The 16,190-nt window shown below is 39.5% G+C and overlaps 1 protein-coding gene across 1 annotated transcript in view; it reads left to right on the forward strand.

The window, feature by feature from the left end:
* The window catches only part of PATJ (PATJ crumbs cell polarity complex component), a 143,433-nt gene that overhangs the window by 7,034 nt on the left and 120,209 nt on the right, over positions 1-16,190 (forward strand). Inside the window, exons 4-11 of the mRNA XM_077182599.1 lie at positions 774-956; positions 2,261-2,400; positions 4,186-4,378; positions 6,107-6,235; positions 7,867-8,079; positions 10,802-10,904; positions 11,670-11,758; positions 13,014-13,152. Of these exons, the coding sequence (XP_077038714.1) occupies positions 774-956; positions 2,261-2,400; positions 4,186-4,378; positions 6,107-6,235; positions 7,867-8,079; positions 10,802-10,904; positions 11,670-11,758; positions 13,014-13,152 (1,189 nt within the window). The remainder of the gene's footprint in view (positions 1-773; positions 957-2,260; positions 2,401-4,185; positions 4,379-6,106; positions 6,236-7,866; positions 8,080-10,801; positions 10,905-11,669; positions 11,759-13,013; positions 13,153-16,190) is intronic.

The raw sequence follows: 16,190 nt of genomic DNA on the forward strand, positions 1-16,190 counted from the left end.
ATGCACGTCTGCAGGCTGTTAAACAAATATATGAAAGTGCAAATAGATGTATCTAAGAAGTGGCTGTGACATAGTGGGGTTTGTATTTGGAATGTTCAGGATTCTCGTATCTAGAAAATTTGGGCCTTCTTGAAATTCTATTTAAGCATGAGCTGCTTCATTCAGGATGGGATTTTCCAGTTTATTTTGTCACAGTGGGAATATTTTTCATTTCTTCATTATCAGTGAGGACTAGAAGTGCAAGTTCCAGCAGCGATAACATGTTCAGTGGTAGTTTGTACCCTCGGCTCTCCTTGGGGAGGGGATAATACAAACCAGGCCTCAGGCTCCTGAATGACTCAAAATACTTGAATTTTTGTGCCAAAAATTTTATACAGGTTTCCCTAACAGTTGCAGCAGTGCTTGAGAGCCTCTTTAGTGTTTGGTGCTTTTGCATGTGTTGTTTCTGGAATACCAGGGTGAAAAGAGTGCAAGGGGCACAGGCAGGGGAGAAGCATGAAAGAAACAGAGAAAAATGAGTGGAGTAGAAACACAGCTGAAACTCCTGAAAAAAAGGGAACTCCTGAAAAACATCTAAATTTGATATGGTAGCTTGGTTATAGATTATGTATTAACACTGCCTGATTTATACAGGTGAGTATATTTGTGTGAATGGGAATATATGAGCACAGGGTTGTTTTGCTCCTTGGGCGGCCTGCACATAAAATGGTGTTTGTGGAAAACCCTTCTTTTGTTTTCAATGGCTTTTCCACACCTCTGCTCATTTTCAACAGCTCAATTACATGCCTCCCGACCGCTCGGTGGATTTTGATTTTACCAAGAGGGGGCTGTTGGTGTTTGCTGACAAATCAGTCACTGCTGGGACACCTTGCACTTCACCTGCACCCAGAGCATCAGCCTTCACTCCAAACCTGGCAGTTAATGAATTTAACATGATCATCCAGCAAATGGCAAAGGTAAGGCTCTAAGGTTTAGTGAACCAAACTTTTTTTTTCATTTTGGAGCATTTCACACTGCTTTTTTTGTTGTGTGTCTGGAAGCGTGGTGCCTCCTGACCAGGAGAGAGTAGAGGTGTGGAGAACTTTTCCCTCTGGAAGATAATGTCAGCAATAGGAAGTGGCTTGGTGGCTTGTTTTGTTTTTTTAACTTCCATTGCCAATTTTCTGTTTTACTTTCTACCAAACACACCAACGTAGTAAGGAAGTTTCAGCTGCCAGAAAACATTTTTGGTATTTGATGACACTTAATTGAAAATGGACATTTTCAGCAGAAAGTTGTTTTGATGGAGGCACTTGTTTATCAAGTACATTTTAAATTGGAAATGTACCAGCTTTATGAACAGTGCAAAGGATTAAAAAAGCTAGCATGTAATATTTTATTTAACTCTTTATTTAGTAGGTCTTAACTTTGCCAGGCAGATGCAGATGTACCAAATTCCCTAAGAATTTGTACAGGTGCAGACATCCACCCATGTGGGATTGGCATTTATACCACAAATGTATTGTTCTGTGTTATTTTGAACCATTAATTTAATTGCTTAGTCATGCCTTTCTGTATTAAGTAACTGTTGCTAATTGACTACCTTAATGTAGCTGTAATATTTTGAGCATTACTCTTCTCATTAGTGTGTCATTAACTCATCAGAGATAAGATTTAGCAGTAAAGGCTGCACCTTATTTGGAATAAAAGAGCTGTGATAGCAGTGCATTCTCCCAGCAATATTTCCCAGTAAACAACCCCAGCAACTTTGTATTAGAACTGAAAAACAGGCAGTTGCAAAAGCAAACTTTTTTAGCATTAAGTGTGAAGCTGCAGGGAGGGGGAGGAAATTAATTTCTTTATTTAAAAGCTGCAGCTTTTTGAATGCACACCTAAAAATCAGCATTAAAAGCAAGGGGAGCCAAAAGACAAGTAATTTAGTTTAGCTATACAGCATTTCCAGAAATCCCAAATATATTGCTCTAGACAGCACTTCGTTCATAGTTTTCATCCAGTTTGGAATTCATCTCATAATGTGAATGAAGTGTGAAAGCAGCTCTTAAATTCCCTGAGGTTTCAGAACCTCAGAGTGCTTGCATATCCAATACATTGCCATATTAAAAATAATAAATGGAGGAGCTTTTATAGAAATAACATATTCAGTATTTTGCCTTTGTTTAGTCTTAGGAGGGGAATAATTCTCCCAGTGTTCATAAATTTTCAACTAGCTCATTCATTTGCACTGAAAATTAGTAAATCATTTTATCTTCTGTTTTATTAGGGAAGACAAATAGAATCAATAACGATTGATAAACCTTCTGTTGGAGGGCTTGGATTCAGTGTGGTTGCCCTTAAAAATCCCAGCCTGGGAGAAGTTGGTATCTTTGTCAAGGAAGTCCAGCCAGGAAGCATAGCTGACAGGTGAGATCTTCATAATTGTGTTGGAAAATTGTATTTTCCATGGAGGGAAAAGTCATGACCTTCACGTTGAAAACTCAATCAGAATAACATGTTTGTCTGGGTTATCTGGTGGGATATTTTGGTGGTGGTATCTTGAATTCTGGCTTTTCAGCTGAAAGGGACTCATGTTTTGAGGATCAAGTTTTCAGATGAGTTTTAAATTTCCAAGCCATTCATAAATGGAATTTACAGAAATTATGACTCACTTTGGAGAATCTTGAGTCCTGATTAAAAAACCAAAAGAAAACTCAGAAAAGAATACAAAGAAAATAAAAATTAGACTCCTTTTTAATTTTTATGCCTTGTGTCCCTGAAAGATTTTTTTTTCCCCCCTTTATTAACGTGCCTCTGACAATGCCCTATTTTTAGTTGGTTTTACTGTTTGTTTCCTGTGTAAATTTAGATCCACTCCTCCCAACAGATCCCTGCACAGATGTCATCATAGAATCGAGGCTTCAGGCAGTTTCTTCCTGTATTGTCTGTGGGTTTTCACCCAACAACAAAAGACAGAGCAATCCTTTAAAAATAAAACGCAATTGTAAAACCGCAAGAGTTGGCATGAGACAAACGCAGTGCTTGGAATTATGTCTCAAGAAAAATGTGTCTAGATTTCAAGTCATTGGTGTCACTTTTTAAATAACACATGTCAGGAAGTGCCAACACAGGATGACAAAAAGAGTGGGGAGAGGTTGGAATGATAATGGCGATGGGCCCGCAGAGAACACACCAGAGAACACTTAAAGAAAAGCATATTAAGGCTCTTTCAAAGTGGAGACAGATGGACTGATCCGGATGTCAGAGGAGGGTGAATATCTCACTTTAGGATTTGATGACCTGCTGCTCACTTTCTTTGATGAGAGAATCTGAAATATGGTTAGTGCTCGAAGAAAGTGATTTCTGGGAAACATCTTAAACATGGCACGACAAAAAGGAAGTTTCAAATGCCTTAGTTAAGATGTGCAGTTACATTGTTTGGGAGTTTATAAATTTCCCCAGCATGCTTCCCATTTTGCTTCTGAGACAAGATCTCCTGGAGACTTTTTTGGATTCCTACAGAGCTTTGAAGGCAGTGTCTGTCTATGTAACAGTTTGGTCTCGTGCTCAGAATGAATATTTAACAAAGGAGATGAGTGATGGTTTCTCTCTTGTCACAAATCTAAATTCATCACTGGGGTGAATTAACTGTGAAATTTATATTATCTCAAGGTAGCAACTGAACTGCGTGTTGCTCCAAGAAAGTTTCACGTCTGAAGCTTGATACTATAAATTTTAAGTAAAATACAAATATGCAGCACATCAATCTTTAGAATAAATAGTGATACAAAACAGCATCAAAGCCTGAGCTGTGGGTTCCTAGAGATGGCATTATGTAGTGCTGAACATAATGAAGAATAGTTCCTACTTTATTGTGTAACTACAAAAATACTTTTTTCTGCTTTGTAGTTCAATATCATCAAGAAAGTATAAGGGAATTGCAATTAAGTTTTGCACAGAAGCAGAGTAAAGAAGTGAGCAAATTTCTGTACCATGGCAAAGCTGGAGCAAAATGTGGCTGGGCAGTTTGGAACAATGTGGGTGGAATGGAGTGTGTAAGCTGGTGAAGGCACCCTAATAAGCAGATTTTTAAAGCATATAAACATTTAACCTTGCAGGACTGCATGTTTTGCCTATTCACATTTCAGTTACAGGAGCCTGACGTGAAGTCACTGTGCTGCATTAAAAAATTGCTTTCAATGTTTTGTTAAGGGATCAAAGACTGAGGGAAAATGACCACATACTGGCCATTAATTGCACGCCATTGGATCAGAACATTTCCCATCAGCACGCCATTGCCCTCCTCCAGCAATCCACAGGATCCCTGCATCTGGTGGTGGCTCGGGAGCCACTTCAAGGGAACAGCAGAACTGCCTTGTTCAGTGATGTAAATCCACCTGAGACTGTGAGTTCTTGTAATACCGTCCAAATCAGATTTCGAGCTGGGCTGAATTTTAATTTTTTTAATTTTTTTTTTATCCCCGTGGCTCTGAAGGGGTTTGTGTTAGCAAGTTTTACATAGAAGGATTTTTTTCCTTTAATCAGATTTTATGTGTGATGACATTTCATTTAGACTCACCGTGCAGTAAGCACAGAGCTTCCATTGCAAAGCTGCACGGTGGAGTTGTTATAAAACAGATCCTGGGTTTTTATGGGATAGCAGAAGCTTTAGTGGATCACCATATTCTTATCAGCGGGGTCTGTTCAGCACAGGCTGATTGAAGCATTTTATGAGAATACCCAGTTGAAACCTACTTGTGCTCAGCAATTAAAGATGCTCTGATTACCTCTTAAAAGAGAGTAAACATAACCTGCCATGAGCACTGCTTGGAACAGCCCAACCAATTTAAGCTGGCACTGCTCACACCAAAAAAGCCTTGTCTTTGTTTTAAAAAACAAACACAATTTATCTGCCAAAGAACCCCTCAATCCCTGTTTATTTATCAGCTTGGGTTTTTTTGGGGTTTGGTTTTGTTTTTCCTCATCTGCAAATTTCAGTGATTGGGAAGCCTTTTGTTTTTGTGACAAAGGAGAGCTTGTCACTGGGACATGTAATAAACCAGGGCTGAACTTCCATCTGTGTTCCACCCATATGGTCCAGGTGGCTTCCCTGAATTCGGACAAACTGCACACCTAAATCCAGGGATCGCAATATTGGAATCTGAATTTATTGTGTTAGTAGATTTTGATGAAAATCTGGGTAAAAGCAGTGTTTTTCCTTATTCTTAGCAATTATTTCCCTCATGATTATTATAGAGGTAGTGAAATCTGAAGGTTTTAGTGGATAATCAATATTGTTTATTGCACTGAAAATTTTAAAGAATTAAATTTTAACTGCTTTTTCATTGAAAGATCTGCACCGAACAGACTAACAAAATAAAATACAAATATATATCTCTGCAGGGGGTCTTTAAACTTCTTTTATGATATTTAACTGGCTTTGGCAAAGATTTTCAGTATGCTAATAAATCCTTTATTCGCAGAAGACTTAAATCTGCCTACTTTGCTCCATTTGGGCCTGTATGAGATATTAATCTGACAGAAACATTGGCTGGGTTTGGGTTGCTTAACAGCTTTGTTATTTTCAGATTGTCTTGTAGAACATAAGGTCATGGTAGAGTGTAGCTTAGAAATTTGCTTCCAATCCAGTATGGCAGAATATTGTGCTGTGCTATTAATTCAGTGCTGAATGGGGGTGTTCAGAGTGTGTAAGTGAAATAACAGAAATGAGAATTTGGGCAAGGCTGAGTGAAAACTGGGCCAGTGCAAGCTCCTTGCCTCTGTTTTTCCCTCTTGTTTGCAGTACTCTGGATTTATGAAAAACTAAAAGGATGCTTTTCATTTTGGCAGGAAAACCTTAAAATTGCTTTTTCTTAGTCAAGCTTTTTCCTGGTATCCTGTTACCCTGAGAGTGGAGGACAGAAATGAGTGTTTAAAAACAGATGAGAAATCCCACTGCGTGTTTATGAGGAAATGGAGCTGAGTGAACAGAATCCCACAGATCCTCCAGCATGTGGGGTGGAGACAGAAAACTGCTCTGATTAATTCTCCTCCTCCTCCTCCCCGCTGCACGTGAAAGCGAGAAACGTTAACGATGGTCCAAATTAAAATCTCCTGTTTTTATTAATTGCAGATTCACTGGGGCCACGTCGAAGACGTTGAGCTGATTAACGATGGTTCAGGATTAGGCTTTGGAATTGTAGGAGGAAAGTCGAGTGGAGTAGTTGTAAGAACAATTGTTCCTGGGGGATTAGCAGATCGGGTAATTTGTTATATTATGTCACTTCTTGTTTGATTGCAAAGTATAATTAACCGCTTTTGACAGTCTTAAAATAAACTAATATACTTAAACAAAAAGAAGCTGGTAGCATCAAAGTCTGTATGCCAACACGTGCTTCATAAATAAATAAAGGTTGAAGGTATGATTGAGGAAAAAGTCAGCACCTGATATAAATTAAGTTGTTCCTCAGACAAGATTTGGCTTTTGTAACATTGTTGAACACGCAAAAATTCTGAAAAGGTGCCTGATATTTAGTATTTTCAGCCCTTGGTAAGTCTGGGGCAGGATGAATACTCTGTAGAATTTGGCACATTTTGCAACACCCATGGGGACAAACTCTCCAAGTGAATTGTCAGGCAAGGAAACCTGCCCTCCCAAAGTCACTGCATTGCAAGATTCAGTTTAGAGATTGAAAATGTTCTATTTTCAGAGGGTTTCAGTGCAGGGGGGTTTGATCCCTGCCTTGCAGCCTGACCAGTTCAAGGAGACATTTAGTTTTGGTGCAGAGCCCTTTGAAGCTGCACAGGCACAGTTTGCACCTCTGATTGTCTTTACAGACTCAGTGCTGAGTGTTGCTGCATTTCAGGACTAGAACACTTGCAGTAACCAAACAGATTCAGATTTTTTCAAGCAAATTTGGTCCTGATAAGTTAAAATATCTGAGGACCAGAACCCCTGCAGACAAAAGAGAGAGGCAAAAGTAGTTCCTCTACAGCTTTTATTTATGGAATAAAAGCTGGGAATTTGGAGAGCTTTATTGGAAAATGTTGGCTTTTTCTCAACCATCTCCCTCTGAACCTGCCATGTATAAATGAGTATATTTTAATTTTTGTCTAGCACCTGTTTTGCTGTAAGGAATAAAGTGTTTTGGCTACCAATGAAGCATATAAGCTAAGAACTCACCACTGAATGAGACATCATTAAGAACATGTGAAATAATGAGGCATGTACATGTTAAAATTGGATGAGTTTGTAAATGAGTTTGAGTTGGTTCTGGGAATAACTCTGTGATTGCTGTATAAATCAGTGCACCAAAGGTGGTGGAGCTGTGCTGATCAATACCAGCTGAGAATTTGGTGCTAGAAGTTCCTGCTTGTGATGGGAACGATGTTGTAGGTCATGAATCATAATTATCAGGTAAAAAATGGATTGTGTGGAGTCTTGTTACCTTCAGTGGATTTACTCACTGAAGTTGGAGCTGGTCACATGAGAAACAAAATTGCCAGGCTAATGTAGAAGTATGAGGGAAGAACTCTGTAAAAAAAATTGCTAAATCAAAATGCTGTGCTTATATTCTAACTCCTACCTCAGTTAGAATGATGAGGAGTATTCTATGGAACAGAACACACAACAATCTGTGAGATTATAAAACATTGTTGCTGCCCGTTTTCTCCTAAATGAGCAAAACAGTGGGAAAAAACAGCACATAACTGTGCAAACGAGTCCTTGAGTTATTTAAAATGTTGCCACGGTGGTCATTTTTCCTGGCATTTTCTCACATTGGTTCTCATGGCCGATGTGAAGATGCCCCTGCACAGTTTCAGTTTTGTGATGGAACAGATACTTTGTGGACGGACTGGAAACACTTTTTGCCATTTGATTTGCGTTTGAAGGACGGGAGGCTGCAGACGGGAGACCACATCTTGCAGATTGGAGGGACCAACGTGCAGGGCATGACCAGTGAGCAGGTTGCCCAAGTGCTCAGGAACTGTGGGAATTCTGTCAGGATGATCGTGGCAAGGGACCCCAAGTGTGAATTCATGGAGGCTCCACCAGCTCCCCTGAGCTGGCCAGTCAGCACATTGCCTTCCCTTCCAAATGGAAATGTGAGTATCTGCTGCTTCCTTGGGACATTTTTAAAGGTGTTTGTGGCTTGTGATCAGAAAGGAAGGAGGGAACAGAGAGTTCTTGAGCCCTAAAGTGCTTCTTCTCTCTTGATTTTCCAGATATATGCTTATGTTTAAGTGGTCATTATTACAGCCCTGCCTTCTATAATTTTCCCCTTTTTCCTCTCTCTTATTAATACCTATAATCTTGGGATTGGAATGGCCAGCTTTACAGAATTTATTTCCCAGTGGCTGATTTAATTACCAAGACCATAAACGTTATCGATAAGTGGTACTTTTAGTTCTTCTTCTTAGCTCGTTACATTTTTTCTAATCAATCATTTGTGAGTGGATTTAAAACTGGACTGTGAATTTCCCTAAGCCTGAAATCCAGAGAGCCACACCAGAATTATTCAGCACAATCATCTTTTTATGAAACATAAGTGTAATGTTTTCATAGTCTACGCTACTGCCTGTGATAGGAAATATATCTAAAAATTTTGAAACTTGTTTTAGCAAATCTTATCATGGTCATATCAAAGTCTCTTGTTTTTGAAGTCATTCTTTTCAGTTTTGAGTAATTAAAATCAACAAATGCTACACTAAGTGTACAGTAGGTCTCGAAACATAAACAAAGCTGTGCTTGTGTACCATCTGCTGCTACTGTGCTGCTTAGATTTAGGTGTAGAATCTGAGTAGCCTTTTCTTTCTTGTTTAGTTTCTTGAATATGAGTGGAGAGAGCTGGGTTGTTTTTTTTGATTTTTTTTTTTTTTTTTTTTTTTTTTTTTTTTTTTTTTTTTTTTTTTTTTGAAGCACTGTTTTTGAAGGTCAGAGTTGAAGTCACTTTGCTCCAAACTCGCCCCTTTGCTCACTGGCCACAGTCACTGCAAAGGCAGATTTGTGTTTTACACCCCTGGGAAAATGCTGTGGCTGTGTCAATCAAGGATTTTGGGTCCTTCTTGAGCTCCTTTTCTCCCCAGGGTTCCCCAGGAGGGATCAGTGCAGTGTCCAGGAGATGGGAGGGGTGATCTGCATCCCTAAGGCTGGAGTCTGAACACTGGGCTTGTCCAGTATTTGACAAGAGCTTTCCAAGGGAATCAGCATTGTTATGAGGCCCTTCTTTCCTGTCTGGATCATATTTTCCAGGGCACATATTAGGGACAAAATAAATAATTTTTTTTTTGGTTTTTTTTGGTTTTTTGTAGTGGTCGTATTTTTGTTTCCTCCACAAAATACTGTTTTTCTCTCTTCCTGTTGCCACTGATCAGCCCTGAGCACTGTAAATGCTGCAGCTTTTCTAAAATGTGATTTTTTCTCAGTGTCTTTTCAGTGTCCTTCGTGTTCCTCCTATGCAGATTAGAGGGGGAAAAAATCATTTTCTGAACTAAATAGTGCCTTCATGTATAGTTCTGAAAAAACTCCTCTTCCTGGTGCCAGGAGAAATTTGCAAAGACAGGATTAGTTGTTAATCTGAATGCATTTATTAATTTAGTGATGATTTCAATGATCCACCATTCAGTTTGTGTCAGATTTATAATGGAACTTATCCCTATAATCTAGTTTTTCTCTGGTTTATGAGTACTTTCACTAGCTGTGAGCTTTGGAGTGGAAAATATTTTCCTTTTCTCTTTTTTGCAAACCAGCAGAAAGCCATTTTTAATAGGTGGTTAGTTATTTTCAGTTTTATATTCATATTTAATTTTCTTTGAATTTCCTGTGGTAGAGAATAACTGAAACTACTTCAGTGTGTGGGCACAAGAAAAAACAATCTTATTATCTGTACTGTCTAAGATAGTGACAGCAGACTGCAGCCAGCTTGTGCTGACTGTATTTAGGACATTGCACTTTGATTTTTCTGGACTTCATTTCAATTATTTTGCATCCTAGCAGGAGTGTCACTTAGAGAGAAATGTTTGTAGCCAGAGCACTGACCCTGAGGAGCTTTGTGATGGTGAAAACAGCCAGGCTCTCAGGGCCACAGCTCCATTCCAGGTGCTGCTCTGGGCTTGTTTACTGTAGATAAGTGACAGCCTCCAAACTTATCTTCATCTCCATCAGCCTCTTATGGAGCAAGGGAGTTGGAAGGCATTTAATGAGCTTAATGACTTTGCTGGTGGAGGGAGGTGTGTGTGATAAGGAGATAGTGCCCATCGATTTCCCTTCATTGAGAAGTGAAATGGGTATGGCTGCTTTTCATATGGGTCCTTCCAAAGCTGATGCTTGGCAAGCATTTGATTGAACTTCTCTTTTTTCACTCCCTTATGAAATGTTTTCCATTTTCCCAGTCCCTTTTTGCTGTTGGCAGCGACAGGATCCCTCTTGATTTCATCACTTTAACAGACCTTACTCTCATCATCTTCTTTTTGATCTCATTGCTCTGTATCTGATTACAGAAAGAAAACAACTCTATGTATTTCAATTTATCCCTTGCAATCCCAGATTTATGTGCTTGATTGTTTTTCTCTTTTGGTCTCACCAGTGTCTTTACTGTTCCCTGTTTGAACTCTTGCCTTGCAGTTCTGATTTTTACTGCTCACAGGAGAGTTGCACAGACATCCCAGGGCCAGCTTTGTAGGGACTTTACAAATTAATTTAAATTGCATTTAAACAAAAGGAAAACCAAAATCACTTCTCACTTCTGAAGGTCTTAATTAACCTGCAATATTGTAATGACACTGGGAAATTATGAGAATTTTTTACTAACTTGTGCTTTATTTATAGGACAATGACAACTTTTTTGACACCTATGATGTTGAACTTATAAAAAAGAATGGGCAAAGTCTGGGAATAACAATTGTTGGATATGCTGGCACATGTGATATAGGTGAGTTGTACAGGATTTAGGAAAATATTGGACAGGGGCTTCTCAAATACCCTTTATTGACCATGGGGAAAATGAATGGTTCCTGCCTGTGCTAGGATAAGGAGACATGAAATTCACTGGAATTACAGATCAACATCTTGTATTTAGTGGGAGTTTGTGAAAGGGAAGTGTTAGTGTTTCAGGGGGTTTTAATTCTGTTTTTTCTTTGGTTTTATTTTCTTGTTCTCATTGGAAGTTAGAATTAATAAGCAAGCTGCAAACATGACAAAGGACAGCTTTTCTGATTTCCATGTTTCTCTTCTCTTTTCTCTTTTTTTAAGGAAAAATCCTTTTTCATTAAGATTTAAAGTACTAAATTCTTTAGCTGTAAGATGATTGAAGTCCTGATCAAAGTCCTTAAGCACATACTTTACTTTTAGCTTAGTTAGTCCTATTGAAATCAAACGCAGCATGGATTTAAGTGATTGTGCTTTAAAGCCTGGGTAAGCACAAGGATGAATCCATGGAGGAGGTGGCCTTTTGTGAGCCATTTTAAGGAAAATATTTGAGGTCAGTGTACAGGTGGTTGTGTCAGTGCTGGGTTTTTTTCCACCAGAGAGCCTCAGTTTTGTGTCAGGCTGTGGGAGTGGTAACGTGCAGATGGTGGTGGTTTACAGAATCATCACTTTATGGGCAGAGGGAAGTGTGTGAAAAAGGCTGGAATTAAAAACCTTAATAAGAAAATTAGGTTAATGCAGTGACTTGTTTCTATTCCCTCCCCAACAGAACCTTCAGGGATTTTTGTGAAAAGTATAATACCTGGGAGTGCTGCTGACCACAATGGCCAAATTCATGTTCATGACAAAATTGTTGCTGTAAGTAGAATACTCTGCTTATACATTGCTGTAGAGCTAATACATTTCACATCTCTGTTAAAAGAACAACATGGTAACGACTTTCTCAAATTAATTAAACCTCCTCTGCTTTGCAGAAGAAATAATTTGGAGGTTTGTGTTTGTTTAGGTAGACTTGTGACAGAAATGAGCTTTGGCTTGCTGTGGTTAAAGTATTATTTTATATTCAAAGAAATAGTAAATAGTAGTTAACTGTGAAAGAGGCAAGCATTTGGATTAAAGTGTTTCAGAGTGGAGAATCTTGGCTTTTGGCCTGCAGTAAAGATGAGCAGCATTAACTTCTACTTGAATTGAATGGGACTCGAGGATTGTTAAGATTCTGCAAGATGTGGCACATTGTTTGTGTTCCTTAATGGCTCTGGAGTGTGGATACAATCAAAATGTTAATGGTCATAATTTAGGTTTAAAAGCCCAAGCTTTATGTGTAGAAAAATGGAAAAACCATTGAATAACAGTGAATTGAATAATAGCCAATTTTGCATTCACAGCACAAGCAGGAATGAATTCCACAGTCTTTTTGTTTTAAGAGATAATATTTATATAGATATGATTTTAAATTACTTTTAAAATGCGTGCCATGCCAGACCTTCCAAAGTCAGCTTCTCCTCTGTGAGAGCAAAAATTAATATAACCTTTTATCTGCAGGAAAGGCCCTATTGGTGCATGATCTGACAGTGAGGTGAACAGAGTATTTTGGGTGCAAATTAAAATATCTGATAATGTAAGAATTGGGCTGTTGAGGATGGATTATACAGACAGTTGTTTGTAGAGGCTTGTGTGGGGCATGTTAGAAATCCATGAGAAAACCAGCAGTGATAATGAACTGAACAGAGTTCCAGGTTGGATACTCTGCTAGGAACCTTCATCCACAGTCCTTGCCAAGCTGGTTTTGGTTGGCAAAAAAAAAAAAAAAAAGGAAAAATCTGTCCATACTTGTATCAGATTAGTAAATTCTGTTTTGTGGTTGTCCCCACGAAAACAGAAAAAAGAAATTACTGTTGTGTTTCCTTTTAGAATGAATTTTGGAAATAAATTCTCATCAGTGAAATGTAACAGATTTAATGAGATTGTTTTGCAAATATTGCTGTCTTGGGAGAGTAACCCTGTAATTCCTGCACTAAATAACGTGGCTGTTGCTTACAGCCTGTGAAACTCCACAACACAGCCTGAGATTGCAGCACAATTACTGTTATTTGATACAAATTTCTCGTTTCAGGTTGATGGAGTCAACATACAGGGTTTTACCAACCAAGAAGTGGTGGAGACACTGCGGAACACGGGTCAGACTGTACGTCTCACCCTGCTTAGAAGGAGACCTTCCTTTGCTATTTCCTCAGAAACACCTTCAGGGAGAGGTAATTCTGTTTTGCCAGCCACTGATTTTATTTTTCACTCAATTTACAGTTACCTCATTTAACAGTTCAGGACTGGATACCACATGATCCTCAGTTTTTTTAATGGTGCATTGTAGAAAATGAAGACACTTAAAGGAGGAATGGAAAGAAACTAAAGTGAAAGATTTGGGAAAATTCAGTGCAAAACTTCTGTGTAGTAACCCCACCAAAAAAAACAGAGTTAGTGAGGTGGTGTTACTACTTCCTTTATTTTGCAGCATATGATTTGGATTTTTAAAATTTGTTTTTACGGTGCAGCCATTTGTTCCAATCTTTGTGTCCCCTGGAGCTGTAGGGCCTGAAATTAGTGTGGCCCCTAGGAATGAGGAAAAACAAGAAGAGAAGGATAATCAGCACAATGACAAGCAGCAGAGTCTGCATCAAGCAGGTAGATAGGGCACCTTGCAGTGCCTCTTCTGGGTCTGGTTAAAGGCTACCATAGGAAATCCATTTTCAACACTGATGGGCTGGCTCAAAACATCTTTCTGAAGCAAAGATCTGCCTGTTGGATCTAACCAACTCTCTCCACAGTCCACAGGTCTGCTGAGAGTGGGTTCTGAGATATCTCAGCGTTTGTAATTCTCTGGATCTTCTTCCTTGCATAAAATTTGCCCTTTTCCAGGCAGCAGTGGTCCCCTTTGTTTAGGGAGGGATTTATTAAGGTTACAGTCAGTGGAAGTGCAGCTCTTCTGGTACTCATGCATGACTCTCATTGACTCTGCAGAGCTGAAAGCCTCCAGCTCAGGGATTCCTCTTTGTGGTCCTGGTCCTGCACTGATGACCTGAGGTGTGCAGTTTTCTCCTGGGAGAGACTTTATTTATCATCATCCTCCTCTGCTGCCAGGGCCTGCTGGGTGAGCAGCACCAAGAGATGGACCTGCAGGGAATTCATATTTATTTCCTGATCAGTGTTACCTCAGTCACAGCCATCTTCATGGCTGGACACAATAATCTTAGAGATCTTTTCCTGCCTTAATGATTCTGTGACCTTCCTGCCCTCACACATCTAAGACTCCTGCAGAGTATTTTTATAATATTCTTCTGGTTTCTATCATCTCTGAACATGCTGCACTTTCCTCTCTTGACTCTGCAGTAGCTTCATCAGAACTCGTATCTTGGGTGTAAAGACCCAATAGCTGGAGTTCAGAAAAGGCATTTTTTGAACAAATGGCATTCAGGCACAGGGGCAGGTCACAGAGGCATGGGCTGCTCTGGGGTTTGGCTGACTTTGGAACCAAGGCTGGAGGTCTTTCCAGAACCTTCAATTCCCCCACAGATTTCTGGGCTCCTCTACAGGAATTCTGGGTGAATTTATACAGCTTGTGTTAAAGTCAGCATAAATTATCCTTATGCCTTGTAGTTTCTGAGACATGTAGATGTAATAGAGGATTCTAAATTACGGCTGTCAATGAATAGCAATTTTGCTGTGATTGTTGAAGATCTGTCAGTATTAAAGACAACCTGGAAACGAGAGAAATGTAGCAGTTCCTATATTCCATTCTGTTTTACTTTTCTGTCCAAGCCTTGTAACCAGACATCCTTTGTTGTGACTTTTGCATGTTCCCAGAAATAGGAAGCCAGAACAGAGGTGGTTGAGTAGCTGAGAGTTGAGGTTCTCAAAGCATTGTTTGGCTATGACAGAGGCTGGAAAAGAGCAGCACTTTGTCTGTCCTGTGTCACTTACCCAGTTTTTTGGTTTTTTTTTACTGTGGGACTTGTGTGCATATTTTACTCCTGCAGAAATACGATGTATGAGATTTCACCTTGGAACAGAATTTAATGGCCAAGTTTAAATTCCAAAGATAGGTGCTTATTTTGGATGTGGTGATGGGCACTTCATTATAATGGTGCTAAAGTAAATACTGCTAATTTAAGGCTCTGACTAAACTCTGGAAATGCTTTTAGAAGTTTAATGTGAAAGGTATGTTTTATAAAACGCGTATTACTTCCCTTTAAGCCCCATTGTGTGAAATTCTTATTAAATTGTGTTTCCTGGGGAGGTATTAAATAGTAATTCTGGCCAGGCAAAGCCATGCTTAAGCAGTTCTGGTACAAAGGCAGCAGAGTTTGGGCTGCAACGTGCACGAGGCCTGAAACTCAGAGCTAGCAGAGTGCAGGCAATGAATTTAACAGCTGCAGCCTCTGCAAGCCTGCAGGCTGGGCAGAACTGCTCCATCCTGCCTTGCAGGAGTTCTCAGAACCCAGAGGGACAATGCTGGCAGTCAGGAGCTTAAGAGATGCCTGGGGAAAAAGCCCCAGCAGTAGGGCAGGTAAAGGAAGGGCTTGAATGAAGAGCACCCTTGTGTAGTAACTTTGTGAGAGCAGGAGGAAGCTGCGAGAAAAAAAGACCCCAGTTTTGATGAAGCTGACAATTTTGACCAGAAAAGATGATTTTTACAATAGGTTTGTGGTTTCTGCTTTATGCTTGCTAATTAGAAATGAAAAAGTGCCTGGAAGCGCAGGCAGAAGGACAGGCTAAATATGCTGAGAAGTTGTTGCTAATGAAAGCTGTCCCTGGAAGTGTTTTCATTTCTGAGGCCTTGCACATTATAGAAGACATGGTACATATGTTAGGTCATGAGGAATTCAGCTGGATGAGAGACTAGAAAGAAATTTCCTATTAGCTGCCATGTGGAAAAAGCTGTTGGGGGAAAAAGGAACATTGTAAGTGAATTGAGTGATGCCACTGGAATTGAATATATTCAATCCAAATCCCTTCAGCCCACATTTCCACAGTCCTAAGGAAGTCACAAGCAGAGACTTCAAAGTGTATTTGAAAGAAAGAAAGGGGAAAACTTCAAATGGAGACGTGCATCAGCACCTGCTCTGAACAACTCGTGGATTTTGGTAATGTGTTTTGGAAGTGACAAAAAAATCTGTATTCAGCCAGCTGAACACAGCTTACAGTTGCTGAACTGAACTTTGAGCTTGACCCTGAGATTCATTACTCCTGGTGAACCTTGAAATCTATATTTGGCTGCTCAGTGGATTTCAGGTGC

The sequence above is a fragment of the Agelaius phoeniceus genome, chromosome 8 (genome assembly GCF_051311805.1).
Source record: "Agelaius phoeniceus isolate bAgePho1 chromosome 8, bAgePho1.hap1, whole genome shotgun sequence".
NCBI classification, from domain to species: domain Eukaryota; kingdom Metazoa; phylum Chordata; class Aves; order Passeriformes; family Icteridae; genus Agelaius; species Agelaius phoeniceus.